Genomic DNA, 19,633 nt, shown 5'->3' with positions numbered 1-19,633 from the left:
AAGAAATACTCAAGTTAATAAAAAAAATAAATAAAAAAAAAAAAAAGAGGTAATAAACTAATTTAAATTAAGTTAGCTAATTTAAATTAGCTATGAAATAACTCTCACAACTATAACATAGATACTGTTTTCTTCTTTTGTTATAGATGAGGTGACTGGGGCATTTAATGAGAAGATAAGTCTGTTAAGTCTGGCTCCAGAATCCAGGCTCCAATGCCTCTGTGTGATAGTCCTCACCAGGACTCCTTCACAAATTTATACCCTCCCCAAATCCATACATCTTCAATTCTGTCTTCTTTACCTTAACTAACAGCAAGATCAGGCCTTCACTTGGATGCTAAGGAATCAGCCCCAATCCCTCCCTTTGCCTGCTTGTCCACATGCACACACCAGCATGGCGTCCATTCAGGCTCCACATGGACACACACCAGCATGGCGTCCACTCAGGCTCCACATGCACACACCAGCATGGCGTCCACTCAGGCTCCTCAGGCTCCACATGCACACACCAGCATGGCGTCCACTCAGGCTCCACATGCACACACCAGCATGGCGTCCATTCAGGCTCCACATGCACACACCAGCCTGGTGTCCACTCAGGCTCCACATGGACACACACCAGCATGGCGTCCACTCAGGCTCCACATGCACACACCAGCATGGCGTCCACTCAGGCTCCACATGCACACACCAGCATGGCGTCCACTCAGGCTCCTCAGGCTCCACATGCACACACCAGCATGGCGTCCACTCAGGCTCCACATGCACACACCAGCCTGGTGTCCACTCAGGCTCCACATGGACACACACCAGCATGGCGTCCACTCAGGCTCCACATGCACACACCAGCATGGCGTCCACTCAGGCTCCACATGCACACACCAGCATGGCGTCCATTCAGGCTCCACATGCAAGCACTTCTCTCCTCATTGCAGCACCCTTCGCTCTCTTTTCATGTCACAGCATTTTCTTATCTAGTGGGCTTTGGTGGCTTCCTAAGTGGACGTCCAACTTCCATTCAAGTCTACTCATTTCACCACAGCCAAAGAGACATTTTTAAAATGTGAAATGGACTGCGTGCTACCTACTTAATACCCTTTGGTAACTTGCCATTGTTCTGGGCAAGGTGTCTTCGAAGACCTGCATGGCCATGTAAGGCCAATGATTTCCCATCCATGGAACAGAGCCAGCAGGGCCTAGGCCTCCTGGAGTTGCTAGGTGTAAGGCTTATTTGTATATTTTACTTTATGTTCCTCCTTCCAGGGAATGTGCTCTCTGCCAAGGTTAATGATTCCATGAGCATCAGAGACAGTTGGGGAGGAGAGGGTATGTCAATGTCCTTAGCAAAAATGGTAAAAGCTGTGACCTTCAGGACAGCCCTTAAGGCTATGGGAAAGAACTCTGAAAATATGAGTTCAAAAATATAATTTTTCAACTATGCAAAATATAAGGACACAATATGAATAATATAAGGGGATTCACAGGCCTAAAAAAAAAAGAAGCAGCTACACTATTGAAAAATACAAAACTTGTCAAAAAGATACAAAGGCAAGAAGATACAAAAGCAGGCAGATTCCTGATTTCAAGGTTAGCCTGAAACAGACCAAATTTAGGTGCAGGAGTGGTAGGAATGAGATCCCAGGATGAGATCCCACCCAACTAGGTTTATTGGTTGTTCTTACAAAGACAGACAGATCTCTGACTTCCTCTGCAATGTTTTAAAAAGTATACTTGCTATCTTCTTCTAAGAATCAAGGGAAAGTCATGGAATGCTGATTCCTGGGATAATCAAAAGGGAACCTAGAATAAATGATTGACTTGAAAATGATTTGTAAATAAAAGACTGGGCCTTGATCTTTGCAAGCTGAGCTATCTAGAGACCTCCTGGGAAAGCTGTCTTGAGCAGAACACAGGCTGACAGTTTGTACCCCAAGATTGACTTCAAGTCATTTCTCACACTCTCAAACACTTCTTCTCTCAGGAACCCCTCTCCAAGCTGAGACTTGTCTTTGGCATAATCCAAATTTCTAATATAGTCTAAGCCCCTAAAGGACTTGGCTACTGCCTAACTCTATCTTTGCTCCAGTATGTCCCAAAAGGCTGCTTCCTTCTTAATCCTCAAAAACATCAAGTCTTCTCCTTGCTGCTCTGCTTGACCTCTTTACCTATAATCTTTTCCAAAGCTGAAAATGGCTGCCTACTCTTGCTCTTCAGATCTCACCTGCAGGATAATCTCACAGAGACTTCCCTAACCACAATATGTGCAGTGGCTCCATCTATCCAGTCTCTCTCCTCTCTCTCTGAACAATGATCCAGTCTACAATTTCATTCATTATTAGCTATTTTTGCCTACCACCCCAGTGACTTTTCTAGTGTTCATTCCCAAATGCTTGACATTCACTAGGCTGTCAAGAAATGGTTTTTAGTTCATTAGTTACCAATATCTGCAGTGTTGACGTTATCCCTTTGTTCCTGGTATCACAACTCTGAACGCCACTTCTCTCTTAGGCATTCCATCCTAATGTCACCTCTACTGTTCTGTCCTTTAATACTCACCCAAGCTGACCTCAATCTTTTTTCCTTTATGTGTGTGGGTGGTCTGCTTGTACTTCAGCACACGATGTGCATACAGTGCCTTCAGAAGCCAAAAGAGGACAGATACTCTGGGACTGGAGTTACAGACTGTTGTGAGCTGCTATATGTGTGCTAGGAATTGAACCTGGGTCCTGTGGAAGAGCAACCAGTGCTCTAACCACTGAGCAAAATATCTAGTCCCCTGACCTCAATCTTAACAAAGAGCAAAATCCCTAGAAATGATGAGACTCTCGTGCTCTCTGTCCTGGAATATGTCTTGTCAGAAGTGAAAACCACTTCTCACCAATATTCCACTCCAGCAGGAATCCTGACATCATGCCTCCAGCAGATCTGAGGGCTCATTTGGGACTTCTATTAATCAGTGCATAATCTGGATTCTGAAAGAGCTAATTCTACCCTCTCTTTGCCCGTGTGACTTAGTTATCCCCTTAACTGGACCTACCTCCAGGCTCTCCTCTCTCAGAGCACATAACAACCAACCAATACTACTCCTATGCACAGAGTAATGACACACTAATGTGAGAACTTGGTTATTAAGAAAACTACACGGACTGAATTATATTTTATTCCCATTCATTTAAAAATACAGAAGAGGTTTCTTTGATCACTATGGTCTCCTCTTTCCTACAAAACAATAAAATCCAAATTTTTGTCAAGGCATTGGCTAACACTAAATTATTCCACTAATTTTTAAGATCCCTAATATCTCTCAATACAAGACTTTTCTCTTGATAAGGAAGAGAGAAGTTATGACATATCTGAACACAAAAGTTGACAGATATTTCTAAGTATATTTGATATGTTTAACTTTCTTCAATGGCATTAAAATATCACTTTTTGTCTAGCTTTTTACCTTACAGATACACACAGAAAGTTTTTATCCAAAAGCAGATGTACTCTATTTCTCTGCCTATGAAAATCTTATTTACAATGTTGTATATTTCTCATGGTGACCTCATATCTGGAACCCATTCCTCACCCCATCTGCAGAGAACAACTGTTCTCACATGTGGGGGATAGAGGGGGAGAGAGTCTCTGGCTGTGGAGGCTTATGATGTCATAGGCCAGGAAGAATCACTTACAAACTTCTGGGAATGTGAGCTGTTATATTGATCAGATATTTTGTTTTGTGGTAATGCCAGCAAAAAGTCACTTCAAATGTAAAAATTAAAAGGAAACGAAAACTAATATTGCAGGACACCACTCCAACCCTATCTCATAAAGGTATACTTCTATAACAAAGCTGGTTTCCTCTCAAGTTCTAACAACTATAGTTCCCCTCACTCTTCTTCAAAAGGCAGTATCTAGATCTGTATTCAGCCAGCAAAAGAAATCCTTATTCAGCATAAATTTAGTAAGCACTGGCCAATCCCCAGAGCTGGACACCATGTACAATATGTGTGGCCATGCAATAAGGAGATGAAAAATCTATTTGGAGACATAAAAGCCAAACAAAGGTAAGAGTTTAACATGAAGACAACAAAGCTAACTTCCTGAGGGCAGTAACACCCAACTCAGCTTAGAAAATGTGAGGGTGACATCTAAGTACAGGCTGCTCGGGGACTGGCAAGGCAAACATGACTGCCACACTTTGATGGGGGAACCAACTCAAGCTCCAGGACAGCAAGAGCAAAGTCTACCAGGGACCTATACTTAGTTTCACCTTGGGTTGTTGTTGTTGGTGGTGTTGTTGTTGGTCTTGTGAGACATGATCTCACTATGAAACTTACTATATAGATCAGGCTAGCCTTAAAAATCACCAAAATCGGGGTTGGAGGGAAGGCTCAGTGGTTAAGAGCACTGACTGCTCTTCCAGAGATCCTGAGTTCAATTCCCAGCACCCACATGGTGGCTCACAAGCCTCTGTAATGGGATCCGATGCCCTCTACTGGTGTGTCTGAGGACAGACATTGTAGTCATATTAATAAATAAGTCTTTTTTAAAAAAAAATCACCAAAATCTACCTGCTTCTGCTTCCCAAGTACTGGGACTATCAGCACAAGCTACCACAGCAAGCAAGCACAGGTTTTAGAGGAAAGATCTGCAAGTCCAAGACAATCAGAACATAGGACATTCCTGGAAAGGAGTGGCAGGAGACAACAATGAGGAAGTCACATTAAGACCTCACACAGGAACAGGAGAGCCAAGACACTCGCAGGTAAAGTGAAGTATATAAATGTCAAACCATGAGAAGCAAGCAAATACAGTTTCTTAAGAGAGACTTGTCAGAGACATCCAGGAGGAAAAAAGCCAATGGTATTCCTATATCAAAAGGACCAACTGATTTGTGAAAAATTAGTGATGTGCTCCAGAGTCTACATCAATCACATGTAGTATGGACATAGGTAACTATAGAAAGATGATAAAACCAGAGAAGCTGTTATCTGTTGTTTGTATGAATCTTCCACCCAAAACACAACTGATTCTGAGTTTTCAGAATGAGACAAGATGGGACTCAGTCAGCATTTGTACATGTTAAATATGTGTGTTTATACATGTGTGTAGACATGTGTAGACATGGGTGTAAAGAGGCCAGCAGTCAACATAGAGTGGTTTCCTCAATAACTCTCCACCTGGCTTTTCGAGAGTCTTTCAGTAAACCCAGAGCTAGGCAGGTAGCTAGCAAGCCCCAGGAATCTCCTTTCTCTGCTTCTTCGTACTTCCTCCCAGCTTTTATGTGAGCGCTGGGTCACATTCAGGATCTCATGCGTGGGTATTAAGCACTTTACTGAAGCCCCAGCCCTGACTCAATAATATTAGTTGAGTCGGGTACAGCATGGCAGTATTTCTACCCAAGAATTATGAAACACTCTGAATCCAAAGAAGGCATGTTCCTGCTTCCTTCTCGAGCCTTGTTACCTACTAGCTGCCTTGGATGTCACACCAGAGCAAACCTAAGCTGCCTTATCCCATACTGCTTCTCAAGTTCACCCTACAGCACTCTCCTAACAGGAAGTGTTCCTGGCTCAAAGATAGATGCTCAAAGAACATCTGCTCAGCCACACCAATGAATAGCCTGGGAACAGACTATACAAATTACAAAGCATTCAATAAATCCTGTTTACTGTTTCCTCTACACCTTTACCCATTTTCCTCAGTTATTTGGTATTCATGTGCTTCAGGCACACTGAACAATTCAATGACTAGCACTGTCTAACCCAACCATCTACTCTTTCTTAAAAGCTCATACTGGCTACTTCATTTGGAAAGCTCTTTATACTTATCTGTTCAACTGCACCAATCCCCAGCCTGGCTCAGATAGATCTCTCCCAGGCAGACACAACATTGACGTGAGCTACAAAGGCTCTCTTGTCATCTCTCAAAGGTTTGCCTATGAGAGTCCAGTGGTACTTACCTACACATGCTATAGATTTAAGAAGCACAAACCCGGCACCATGTCAGAGCACACAGCACAGAACAGGGAAAAGTTTAACAAACAAGACTGCTGCCCTTCCATATATTCAGGGGTTAAATAGCCTGTAAACTTTAAGCACCTGGATAAGCGTTCCTTTCTTCAAGCCTTCTGAAACATCCTCCTTGGACATGTAGGTTTCAAATATGCTCTTTTTCTTCCCTCGCATGGACTTGTTCTTTGACTTTTTGTCACCTGGCGAAGCACCAACAGCATTCGGGCCAACCACAGAGGACACACCTAGAAACATGAGGCAGCAATCAACCCTCCCTCAGTTACACATCTCTGTTTTTTTAACTGGAGGTGTTATGATGTCACTGTCTTTTGTTGTTGTTCTTGTTACCTCCAAAGGCCAGCAAGAGAATGAATGAACCTTTCCAGTGATAATTTCAAACAGCCACAAAAAGGAAAGAACATATAAGACAGTATAAATGAAGCAGATGAGGCCTTAGTGACCACTGCAGTATGCACAGAGCAAAATTTGAATAATGGGTATGGTATACTTTGCTATTTTCATATACAAACCTTTAAAAATAAGGAATTATTAAAAGACTGTCAAATTTCTGGAAGAAATAAAATGGCTATATAATAATCAACTAAAACCATAACAGCATACCTAATTCTAGAATAAGTAACATGGGAGAATATTTAAGAGTTTATTAAAAGAATCAGTCTCAAATACAGAGGTGGATGCTTGCAGCCAACCACTGAAATGAGAATGGGGTACCCAATGGAGGAGTTAGAGAAAGGATTGAAGGAGCTAGAGAGATTTGCAACCCCATAAGAACAACAATACCAACCAACCAGAGCTCCCAGGGACTAAACCACCATCCAAAGAGTACACATGGACAGACCCCTGGCTCCAGCTGCATATATAACAGAGGATGTCTTGTTGGGCATCAACAAGTTTTGATACCCAGGGTAGGGGGATGTCAGGGCGGAGAGGCAGGAAATGGGGGGAGGTGTGTGAATACCCTCATAGAAGCAGAGAAAGGGGAGGTGGGATGAGGGGGTTATGGACAGAAACTAGGAAAGGGAATAACATCTGAAATGTAAATAAAAACATATCCAATAAAAAAAAAAAAAGAATTAGTCTCAGTCCAAGAAACTCCCTCTACCTCCACACCCAGTCCATTTGTATTTCAAGTCTCCAATTGCCAAGCCAAGCTCTATTTTCTTTTCTCTACCTCTGGGAGTCCCTGGAGACTGAAGGTTCAGCTTGTAGTCAGGATGGTTCATTACTGGTTCCAAGGTGGCTTCTTCTTTCCAGATTCAGGGACCCACTACTATTCAGCTCAGAGTTCTTCCTGCCTTGAGCAGCTCAGTTGTCACGAGCTAAAACCAAAAAGAAACTGGTGACTAGAGAGCAGTTACATGTGGTTTCATTTGTCCCCTTAGAAATTTAGTACTGAGAGATGGCAAAGGCAATGTGGGATTCTCCTGGGTAGTCATACGATCTGCACTGCATTTCTATCCAAGGTTTACACCCTCATAGACACACTACATTGCTCCTTCTGAGCACTTCAGCTAAGGCTCCACTGATGGGGCAATGAAGTAGAAAATAAGAAAGTAGGCAAATCTGTAGAGTGGAAACTCTGAAAGCTGTACTGGAGTAGGTTTGAAAGCCCAACCATATGTGGCCACCATCTGCACAGTGAACACACCACCACAACTTGTACTTCTCATTCTACTGGCCACCCACCTGGAGTTAAGTCTATACTTACAAACTACCAAATCCTACTAGGCAACCTTTCACAACAAAATGGATCAAGATGTCATTTTGAACCATTCTTCAAATTTCCCTCACACAAGACTTACCAAATGATCAAAGTTTTCTTTAAACTGAAACTGCTATTAACTCAGAGAACAACAAAGATAAAGGTTAACAGATCACTTAGTGATATACAAAGTAACTGTAAGATAAAGTTAACCCAAATACGGAGATATCCTCACAGAAATAGAAAAGGGATAGGAAGAGAAGAGAGGAATCTAGGCGGCCTGAGGGTTAAAGCAGGCACGCATTCATTCTCTCATATTTTAACAAATATGTACAATGCACAATAGTTAACAGAATGAAAGAGAAAGAAGCATGAGATTTAAAAAGTCATGCAGTAATAGTAATATACATCAGGAATGATAGCATCATGGTTTTCAAAGTATGGATAACTAACTATGTATGGGAAGGAAAGAGTGTGCCCAGGTCAGGAAATCTAAGAAACCTTGGGAGAGTTTTAAGAGAGAACTAAGACATTAGGAAGTGAAGAAAGCATACGTCTGGCAAAAGGAAACAAGAATCAGGACGCAAACAGAAAACACAGGCGGATTCTTGCAACATTAATCCCATTTGGCTAGAGTCCTGCCTATATGGAGGAAGGCAGAGGCAAGGAATTAAAACAAGTTGGAAGGTCTAGAAAACAAGCCGGGGTTTTCAAAGGCACTAGGGAGTTTCTGAAGCATGAATGAGCAGAGAGAACAATGGACTAAAGTTGTTTTAAGAAGAATCTTCCTGGCACAGAAGTCAGAACTGAATGGAGTGGAGAGCAGCACCTGCACCTCGTGGAGAAGCAGATGAGTCAGGACAACAGGAAGAGCTAGCACTGGAGCTATACGAGTGGACAACAGAAGCCTCTGACATGCTCCTCTGCAGCTGGGCTGACTCACCTGGCAATCAGGAAGACCAAAAACAACCATGCAAACTGAGTAGGTTCCTGGTGATAGGGCTGGGAGTTATGACTGGCCTAATGCTAGAAAAAAATGATGACTTCTATTTGAGGTACTACATGTCCATGTGAAATAATCCAAAAAAGTGAGACATAATCTATAGTGAGACATCACCTAGCTATTAGATAAAGATGCAAACCAACATGCTCAAGAATGGATAGCAAGGGTCTATCCGCTGTAGCAGAGAAGGTAGCAATATAAGGGATAATCAGTAACCTACATTTCCATGAAGCATCAATATAGGCCCTGTGGCCCTGGGCAAGGTCTGAGCGAGCACTCCTGATAAATCAGTTAAGGCAGCATTATAAATGCAAAAGGGAAGAAGTAGAAAATATAATAATAACAACAGCAAAATAAACAAACAATAAAAGAAACATAAAAATAAGACACAGGAAAAGAGCTAACAGAGTTAAGTAATAAGAAAACAGGAAAGTTTCCAAAGAAAAATTCATGATCAGAATTGGTTCCCAATAGGGAGTCTGAGCCCAACAGCAGCCTGGGGTGGGGCAAGAGCCAGAAGTGAGAGTCGTGCCCCCACAGGCTCATAAACACGTGAATATTGAATGCTTGGTCACCACAGAGGAGAATGCTTTCAAAGGATTAGAAGGATGAGGAGGTATGGAAAGGCCAGGCCCAGTCTCTCTCTCTCTCTCTGCCAACTGATCGAGATGTAACTCCAGCACCTGCCTGTAGGCCACCATGCTCCCCACCATGTTCCCCACCACGCTCCCCACCATGATTTTGCCAACTAAGCCTCTGAAATTATAAGCCAGCTCCCATTTAAATGCTTTCTATTATATGAGTTGCCATGATCGTGGTGTCTCCACAGAGCAAAAGCACATTAAAACAGGTTCCTTTATATCAATCGTGATGCAGTGAGGAATACTACCAGTTAAAGGACATGAAACACGAGATCCAATTCAGGTATCAACAGCATCTATACTTTTCCTTCCTGCAGAAACTGGATTCCTGCCATTTCTACCTCAAAAAAACAAAATCATTTTGTTGGGTTCATCACTGTGCCCCAGTGACTCCCACAGTGCCTAGAACGTGGGCTTGAGAAACCCCATTTCTTACAAACCTGGTAAGTGTGTCTCAGTGAACAAACAGCAAGACAGCAAGTAGAGCAGGGTCATTCAGGGAAGTCACATTCTTTAAAAGTCAGCAAAGAGCAGGAAGAGAACACAGAATTTAGGCAAATTGGCAAAAATAAGCCAGAAAACTAGAGTCAAAAACTCACCTATGAATACCAAAGCACTAGAAAAGAACAAGGAAAAACTGAGTATACTGTTGCTAAGGAAAAGATGACTAAACAGACAACTTTGCCTTCTCTGTCACATTGTTGTGACAGCTCATGAACCCTGGAGGAACCCTGGATACTACTACCCTCACAAACTAAAGGAACAAGACAATTCCCAGATGAGAAACAATGACTCACTGTCACCTAGAAGGGGCCCTCGCCATGGACATGGCAGTCTAAGAGCTAGGCTAGGGCAAGGAGGAACAGGCAGTAACAGCTGACATGGTGCATGGTATCAAAAGGCAGGCATGGTAAGGAATGGGGTGAAAGTCATTACACTTGAGCATGAAGACAGCTCAGGAGCACATGAAGTGATACCTTGAGACCCTCTAGCCTCTAAACCTAGCACACTGCACACTGCACACTGCACAAAGCACAGGAGAGGCTCGAAACCCTGAATCAAATTCAGTCTGCTGGAACAGTGGGCAACCTGCAACGAACACACACTATAGAAAATATGGGAGGTGGGAGGGAGCCAAGGGCCACGACCCTACAGGGTACCAATGACACACTTGAAGGGCCTGAAAATGACTGAATTCTTGTGCCTTCTTTCTCATTTTGGCCTGGTCTCATCCTCCCGGAGCAGCAAGGACAGATGAATTCAGGAAGCTGTGCAATGAAGGGAAGAAAGGTGCAAAGTCAGAAGCTTAATGACAAGCTGAACTCTGAGCTGAGACACTGACAGGAACCAAGACCTGGAAAAAGTAAAGGAGGGCAAAGCTGATGCAGTAATAAAGGTGGGGAAGGAGGGAGAGGAAAATAGAGCTCACTGAAAGCAAAGAAACAACTCTATTACTAATCAGAGAAAAGCACACTAGTTAATCAACATGCAGCATTAAGCTACATTACAAAGAAATCCAATGGCTTCCCATTTCACAGCATATGCAGAGACACTGAGTTTGAACAAATATGTTTAAAATGAAAGAAGACAAGATGGGGGCTGGGGGCAGAGAAGGGAGGTATGGAGAAAGAATAAACCAAAATGGTCAAAGAAGGAATTTAGCAAATATTCCTCCAGAATAAAAACAACAATAAAATCATACAAAACTACTGAAATAATATAAAGATCTAGATATTGACTAAAAACACACATCAAACTGGGATGCTGGTTTATTAAGATCTACCGCTCTTGTAAGAACAGAGGTGTGTGGTGTGTGGTGTGTGGTGTGTGGTGTGTGGTGTGTGGTGTGTGGTGTGTGGTGTGTGGTGCTGCAGAAGGAGTTCTTACCACCACCTCTTCTCTACTCTTGTGGGGCAGAGTTCCTGCAAAATCCACACACTCTGAAAGCTGCAGCTGCACTGAGGAAGAAACTGAGACTATGAGAAGAACAGTCAATTCCATACATGATGGTATGTAGCATGTACATGCAGCATGTAGCATGCAGCACAAAGCACTTGGCCACAATACTTGGAACATCAGATTTGCTTTGTATCTTCCTCCATGACAGCCAAAGACAATAGAACATCTTTAAAGTCCTGAAACGAAACAGCCATCGACCTTGAATTCTATAGCAGGAAAAATATTCTTTAATGGCCAGTCCTACAGACCAAAGCTGCAGGATCTTCGCGATGCAGGATATCTACAACAACAGGACATCTGAGAGGAGTCCCAGTGAGGATCCAGTCTTGATGGATGGTGTAGCAGAAGCCAGAGGCCTCGAACCAGACCAATGACTCAGTGCAATGAGCATCCGTAAAGAAAAAAAAAAGAAAGAAAAAGCTGTTTGGGCAAAAGGGTGACTATAGGACACACTGTGACACACTGTAACATATCACAGCTTCCATAGTGAGACGATTGATTGATTGATTGATTGATTGACTGATTGATTGACTGATTGATTGGTTGACTGATTTCTTTTGAGGGGAGGCTGCAAGGGCAAAAGGCAAATATGGAGGGACAAGAAAATAAGAGGGACTGGGGTTCATGATGTGAAATTCACAAAGAATCAATAGAATGTTTCCTTAAAAATCCTTCAAGAATGATGGCAAGCTAGAAAACTTTAAAATAAGGAAGAAAGTCCATCCCCAGCAGAAATTACTCCAAATAAAAACATCATCAGGAGCTCCAGGAGAATCACTTCTCGGCCTTTTGGCTAAGATCAAGTGTAGGAGCTCCAGGAGCACAAAAGAAGTTACACTGGGCCTTTAGAAGGTATGTGAGCCCTGGAACTAGTTCATGTATGTAAACCAAACCTCAATAAAATGGTTAAAAGTTTAGGAAAATTATTCAGACTTACAGTTACCCATATATTTCATGAAACTAACGAAGTATATAGATAGAATAAAGATATCTTCAGAAGTGCAGACTTCAAAGACCTCAGACTCTTACAAAGCTAAAGGATATGCTTTACCAAGACAAGACAGCTAATTAAGAATGATGGTGGGGTTGGGGATTTAGCTCAGTGGTAGAGCGCTTGCCTAGGAAGCGCAAGGCCCTGGGTTCGGTCCCCAGCTCCGAAAAAAAGAACCAAAAAAAAAAAAAAAAAAAAAGAATGATAGTGATCCAGAGTTCAATGGCTAGGATCCAGAACAAAAGATCTCAAAAAAAGATCTCAGTACAGTAACAATGCAGTAGACTTGAGGGCAGCCTCTGAAGACAACAGCTTTAATTACAATAGTTGTCAAGACAAGGGCAGTTGGCATTAATACTGGTTATCCAAGTAGCTACTGCCTTTCTAAACCAAAGTAGAATGCCTGAGTTAGCTTGGGTTACTTCCTGTTCTGGGCATAACATGACCATAACCCAACCACACATACTAAGCATGTGTGCACATGTACACACAAACAAAAATAATAAAATTAAACATCAAAGTATATTACAAAGCTGTAGTGATCAAAGCATCACAATTTTGTCATGGAAAATCAAATCAGTGAAAAAGAACAAAGAACTCAGAAACAAACACACACATTTATAACCGATAATCTTCAACAAAGAATGGCAAGAAGACACAATAGAAAAAGGATAGTCTGTACCAAATAGTACTAAGAAACTTAGAATCTTAATTTTCTAATTAAGCATGTGCATGAAGTTAGGACTCTTGTCTCACACCATATACAAAAGTCAACTCAAAAAAGAATTCAATTCAAAATTACTACAGACTTGACTGCTACACTTGACAATATAATACCACGTGTGAAAGCACAAGGGTAAAGTTGTGTCCCACTGAGCTGGGCAGACTCTTCGCTGCTGCTGCTGCTGCCGTTTAGGAGCTACAAACACAAAAGCACAGATAACAAGAGCAAAAGAACAAACCAGACAGGATTGCGTCAAATCAATGAATCTCAGCACAGCAAAGGAAGTAACCCAGGGTCTGAAGATTCAAGCTGTGGGACTGGAAGATGCATCATCCTCAAACTGTCCACCTGATCACATACCAATATCCAAAATATATATGGAACTAACCAACTTTTAATGTCCAGCAGGATCTGAACAGACACTTCTCAAAGGTAAACACAGAGCCACCCAGCAAGTGTGTGTAAAGATACCTAACATCCCTCGTCACAAGTGTCACCCCAAGGAAACACAAGTGAAACCACCATGAGAAACCACCCAAAGCTATTAGAACGGCTGTGAGAAGAATGGCACAAGAAAACAAGTGTTGATAAGAGATCTTACACAAACAGTAGAAAAATTATTACAGCTCTTCAGGAAAATAATGTGCAAGTTTGAACTATCCCATCCTATCTTGGGTGCATTTGCTTTTTTTAAATTAAACTTGGGGTTGAAATCAATCAATTAGAAACAAAGAGAACAATACCAAGAATCACCAAAACCAGTAAAATCAAGCAGACAGACAAACCCTTAGGGAAATTAACTAAAAGGCAACCAGATGGTATCCAAATTTAAAAAATCAGAAATAAAAAGGGAGACAACATTAGACACTGAGGAAATTCAAAGAAATCATTAGGTCTTACGTCAAAAATCTGTACTCCACAAAACTGGAAAAATCTAAACAAAATGGATGATTTTTCTAGATAGATACAACTTACCAAAGTTAAACCAAGATAAGGTAAACTATTTAAATAGAAGCAGTCATCAAAAGTCTCTCAACAAAAAGAGGAGGAGGAGGAGGAGGAAGAGGAGGAAGAGGAAGAGGAGGAGAAAGAGGGGGAGGAAGAGGAGGAGAAAGAGGAGGAAGAGGAGGAGGAGGAGAAAGAGGGGGAGGAAGAGGAGGAGAAAGAGGAGGAGGAAGAGGAGGAGGAGGAGGAGGAAGAGGAGGAAGAAGAGGAAGAAAGCCAGCCATCCCAGGGCCAGGTGGTTTGAGCACAGAATTCTATCATGCTTTCAAAGAAGAGCTAATACTCCTCAAACTACCCCACAAAATAAAAACAGAAAGAACATTGTCAAACTCATTCTATGAAGCGACAGCCACCCTGATACCTAAACCACACAGACTCAACAAAGAGAATTTCAGACCAACTTCCCTTATGAACATTGATGCAAAGGTACTCAAGAAAATACTCTTAAAACAGATCCAAGAACACATCAAAAACATCATCCACCGGGGTTGGGGATTTAGCTCAGTGGTAGAGCGCTTGCCTAGCAAGCACAAGGCCCTGGGTTCGGTCCCCAGCTCCGAAAAAAAGAAAAGGAAAAAAAAAATCATCCACCATGATCAAGTGGGCTTTGTCCTAGGGATGCAGGAGTGGTTCAATATACGAAAATGCATCAACATAATCCACCATATAAACAAACTGAAAGAAAAATTCCACATGATCATCTCATTAGATACTGAAAAGGTCTTTGACAAAATCCAACACCCCTTCAAATTAAAAGTCTTAGAAAGATCGGGGATACAAGGCACATACCTAAACACAATAAAGGCAATATACAGCAAGCCGATAGTCAAAATCAAACTAAATGGAGAAAAACTTAAAGCAATTTCACTAAAATCAGAGATAGACAAAGCGCCCGCCTCTCTCTCTCTCTCTCTCTCTCTCTCTCTCTCTCTCTCTCTCTCTCTCTCTCTCTCTCTCTCTCTTCCTGATATAGTATTTGAAATTCTAGCTAGAGCAGTAAGACAATTAAAGGAGATCAAGGGGATACAAATTAGAAAAGAAGTTGCTATTTGCAGATGAGATGATAGTACACAAAAGTGACCTCAAAAATTCTACCAGAGAACTCCTACAACTGATAAACACCTTGGGCAAAGTGGCTGGATACAAAACCAACTCAAAATAATTAGTAGCCCTCCTTTACCCAAATAATAAGTAGTATGAGAAAGATCACTCGGAAAAATCAGGGAAACAACACCCATCACAATATTCACAAGTAATATAAAATATCTTGGTGTAACTTTAACCAAGCAAGTGAAAGATCTGTATGACAAGAACTTCAAGTCTCTGAAGAAAGAAACTGAGGAAGACCTCAGAAGACAGGAAGCTCTTCCATGCTCATGGATAGGTAGGATTAACATAGTAAAAATGTGCATCTTATCAAAAGCAATCTACAGATTCACTGCAATTCCCATCAAAATTCCAACATAATTCTTTAGAGACCTTGAAAGGACAACTCTCTACTTCATATGAAAAAACAGGAAACCCAGAATAGCCAAAACAGTCCTGTACAATAAGAGAACTTCTAGAGGTATCACCATTCCTGATCTCAAGCTGTACTACAGAGCAAGAGTAATAAAACCAGCATGATGCTGGTATAGAAATGGACAGATCAATGGAATCAAATCAAAGACTCTGAAATAAACAAGCACACCTATGGACACTTGATTTTTGACATAGTCAAAACCATAAAATGGGACAAAAGAAAATATCTTCAAGAAATGGTGCTGGTCTAACTGGATGTCTGTATGTAGATTAATGCAAATAGATCCATATTTATCACCCTGCACAAAGCTCAAGTACAAGTGGATCAAAGACCTCAACATACAACTGGATACACTAAATCTAATAGAGAAAGTAGGGAATAAGTCTTGAATACATTGATACAGGAGACAACTTCCTAAACAGAACATCAATGGCTCAGGCTCTCAGATCAACAATCAATAAATGAGACTTTATGAAACTAAAAAACTGTAAGGCAAAGGGCACTGCCAATAGAACAAAACAGCAGCCTACAGACTGGGAAAATATCTTCACCAACCCCACATCTAACAGAATGCTAATATCCAAAATACATAAAGAACTCAAGAAGTTAGACACCGGGGCTGGAGAGATGGCTCAGTGGTTAAGAGCACTGACTGCTCTTCCAGAGGTCCTGAGTTCAATTCCCAGCAACCACATGGTGGATCACAACCATCTGTAATGGGATCTGATGCCCTCTTCCAGTGTGTCTGAAGACAGCTACAGTGTACTCATATACATTAAATAAATAATATATTTAAAAAAAAATTAGACACCAACAACCCAACTAGTTTGAGAATGGGATAGAGAGCTAAACCGAGAACTCTCAATAAAGGAATCCCAAATGGCCACAAAGCATGAAAAGAAATGTTCCTTAGTCGTCAGGAAAATGCAAATCAAACAGCCCTGAGAGTCCATCTCACACCCATCAGAATGGCTAAGATGGAAACCTCAGGTGGCAGCACACGCTGTGGAGGACGTGGGGCAAGGGGAGCTCTCCTCTGTTGCCAGTGGGAGTGCAAACTCCTACAACCACTTTGGAAATCAATTTGGCAGCTTCTCATAAAACTAGGAATAGTTCTACCACAAGACCCACTCCTGGGCATATACCCGAAAGATGCCCCACAATACCACAGAGACACTTGCTCCACTATGTTCATAACAGGTTTATTGTAATCACCAGAAACTAGATGCCCCTCAACTGAAGAATGGATAAAGAAAATGTGGTACATCTATACAATGAAATGCTGTTCAGTTATTAAAAATAAGGAAATTACGAATTTTGCAGGCGAATGGATGAAACTTGAGAATATCATCCTGAGTGAGGTAATGCAGACCCAAAAGAACATGCATGGTATTACTCAATCATAAATGGATATTAGCCATAAAGTACAGGATACCCACTCTACACACACTCCACAGACCCAAAGAAGCTAAACAAAAAGGTCCAAGTGAGGATGCTTGAATCTCACTTAGAAGAGGGAATTAAATAGTCGGGAGAGGTAAAGGAAGAGAAGAAACTGGGTGGCAGAAGAGGGGAAGGAGAAGGGAATAGGGGAGGGTTTTCAGGATCAGGTGTGGACAGAGACAGGAGAGATGGCCAAATGCCATGAGAAGGAATAGAAATCTCAGCTGGCAGGGTGGGGAAGTGGGGGAGGGGTGTCTGGAGGACATACCAGAGACCTGGGATGGGGGAGGCTCCCAAGAATTGATGGGAGTGACCTTAGCTGAGGCAGCAGTGTGGATATAGAGCCTGAAGAGGCCACCTCCTGTACAGCCAAGCAGGAACCCCAGTGGATCAATAGGGACACCAACCCACCCACGAAACTTTCAACCCAAAATTTATCCTGTCTATAAGAAATGCAGGGATGGGGGATGGATCTGAGACTGAGGGAATAGCCACTCAATAACCAGCCCAACTTGAGACCCATGCCCCTAACACTATTAATGATAGATTCTGTTATGCTTGTAGACAGAAGCCTAACACAATTGTCCTCTAAGAGGCTCCATCCAGCAGCTAATTGAAACGGATGCAGACACCCACAGCCAAACATTGGATGGAGCTCTGGAACACTTATAGAAGAGTTGGGAGAAGGATTGAGAGCCCTGAAGGGGATAGGAACGCCACAGGAAGACCAACAGAGTCAACTAACCTGAACTCTTGGGAGCTCTCACAGACTGAACCACCAACCAAAGAAAATATATGGGTAGATCAAGCCCCTCCCCCACCCCTGCACACATATGTAGCAGATATGCAGCTCAGTCTTCATGTAGGTCCCCCAACAATTGGAGTGGGGAGGAAGAGGTTATCCTTAAAGCTGTTGCCTGTTGCCTGTTTGTGGAATACATTCCTGTAACTGAGCTGCCTTGTCTGGCCTCAGTGGGAGAGAATGAAATTAGCCCTGCAGAGACTTGGGGGATACCAGGGGTCTCCACCCTCTCAGAAGAGAAGGGGAGAGGGAAAAAGGGAGGGACTTTGTGAGAAGGAACAGGGAGTGGGGGCAGTGATTGGGATATAAAGGGAAATAACAACAACAACAACAATAATAATAATAATAGACAAAAATGATATATGATAACCTGTCTCTAAAATGAATGAATGAATGAATGAATGAATGAATGAATAAGAGGAAAAGAATAAAGGAAGGAAGGAAGGGAGGGAGGAAGGAAGGGAGGGAGGGAGGAAGGGAGGAAGGAAGGAAGGAAGGAAGGAAGGAAGGAAGGAAGGAAGGAAGGAAGAAATGTACACACAAATTGGATCCCACAAGAAGGTCTTAGGAGAATAGGCATGATGGACCACACTTGAATTAGATAGATAGATAGATAGATAGATAGATAGATAGATAGATAGATAGATAGACAGACAGACAGACAGACAGGAAATAATAAAGCAATAAAGCAAGGAAGGAAGGAAGGAAGGAAGGAAGGAAGGAAGGAAGGAAGGAAAGAAGACTTAAATTGGATACCAGAAGAAGGTCTTACAAGAATAGGCATGATAGACCACACTTACAATCAATCCCATCAGTTGGAGGATGAGATTGGGAGGCCTTTGAGTTTTGAGAACACCTTAACCTATATAACAAGACCTTGTCTCAATGAAATAACAATAATATTAATAATGTGTTAACAAACTATGGTCCATTTATTTTGTGAATAAACTTTTACTGGAAAACAGACTACTCACTGTTTTACAAACTATCTGTGGTTGCTTTCCTGACACACAGGCAACATTATGACAAAATATTTTTTATCTGATCACTTACAGAAAGTGTTTGCTGAGAACTAGCCTAGAAAATGAAAATGAATCAAAAGTTCATAGAAGCCAGATGTAAAGGTTCCCACTAGCCAGATACGTGATACCATAAGTACCAAAATACTTAAATGGTAACAGATAATTCATTAAATAAAATAAGAAGCCATGAATTTATGCTGGCAAAAAATACCAAATAATAAAAGGGGCAAGACCTTCCTTACAGCAGGACCCAATTAACAAATGCAGGGAGGAATAAAAACTGAACACTTACCATGGACAATCTTAACAACCCATGCTCCTCAATTAGTGCTAAAAGTGATGGTGAAAGACTAAGGAATAACGGAAAACTAAATGGTCTCAAAGTACCTTGAGATATTGGGTAGGTTGAAGGAAGGAATCAGATTTAGGCTATGGAAAACTTTGGCAAACACACTTCAAGCAAATGGTCAAAATCAACACCAGCTGCCCCCTGAGCTCACGTACTGGGAAACATCACTTTTAAAGAATCAGTAGAATCCAAATGTATGACTTATTACAAAATAACTGTCGACAATTTTCAAAATTGTTTAATTCTCAAGAGGCTAAGGCAGGGGGATTGCTTGCTTCAAGTTTCAGGCCTGGGCTATACAATAAATTCAAGGCTATCACGAAGATTAATAGGAGACTATAAGAATTCTAAATTAAAGGGCTGGGGATTTAGCTCAGTGGTAGAGCACTTGCCTAGCAAGCGCAAGTCCCTGGGTTCGATCCCCAGCTCCGAAAAAAAAAAAAAAAA

At 41.8% G+C, this 19,633-nt stretch overlaps 1 protein-coding gene across 3 annotated transcripts in view; it reads right to left on the bottom strand.

Moving 5' to 3' along the window:
• Dis3l2 (DIS3-like 3'-5' exoribonuclease 2) overlaps nt 1-19,633 on the bottom strand; it is a 395,417-nt gene that overhangs the window by 356,615 nt on the left and 19,169 nt on the right. For all 3 annotated transcript variants that reach the window (NM_001109007.2, NM_001172159.1, XM_087567088.1), the window contains exons 2-3: nt 7,195-7,342; nt 6,090-6,247 (exon numbers count right to left, since the gene is read on the bottom strand). In NM_001109007.2, coding sequence (NP_001102477.2) covers nt 6,090-6,247; nt 7,195-7,246 — 210 coding nt within the window. In that variant the 5' untranslated portion in view covers nt 7,247-7,342. The remainder of the gene's footprint in view (nt 1-6,089; nt 6,248-7,194; nt 7,343-19,633) is intronic.

This window comes from Rattus norvegicus, chromosome 9 (assembly GCF_021556685.1).
Source record: "Rattus norvegicus strain SHRSP/BbbUtx chromosome 9, alternate assembly SHRSP_T2T, whole genome shotgun sequence".
NCBI classification, from domain to species: domain Eukaryota; kingdom Metazoa; phylum Chordata; class Mammalia; order Rodentia; family Muridae; genus Rattus; species Rattus norvegicus.
Note: the sequence above shows the minus strand (reverse complement) of the source record. Positions and strands in the feature narration are given on the sequence as shown.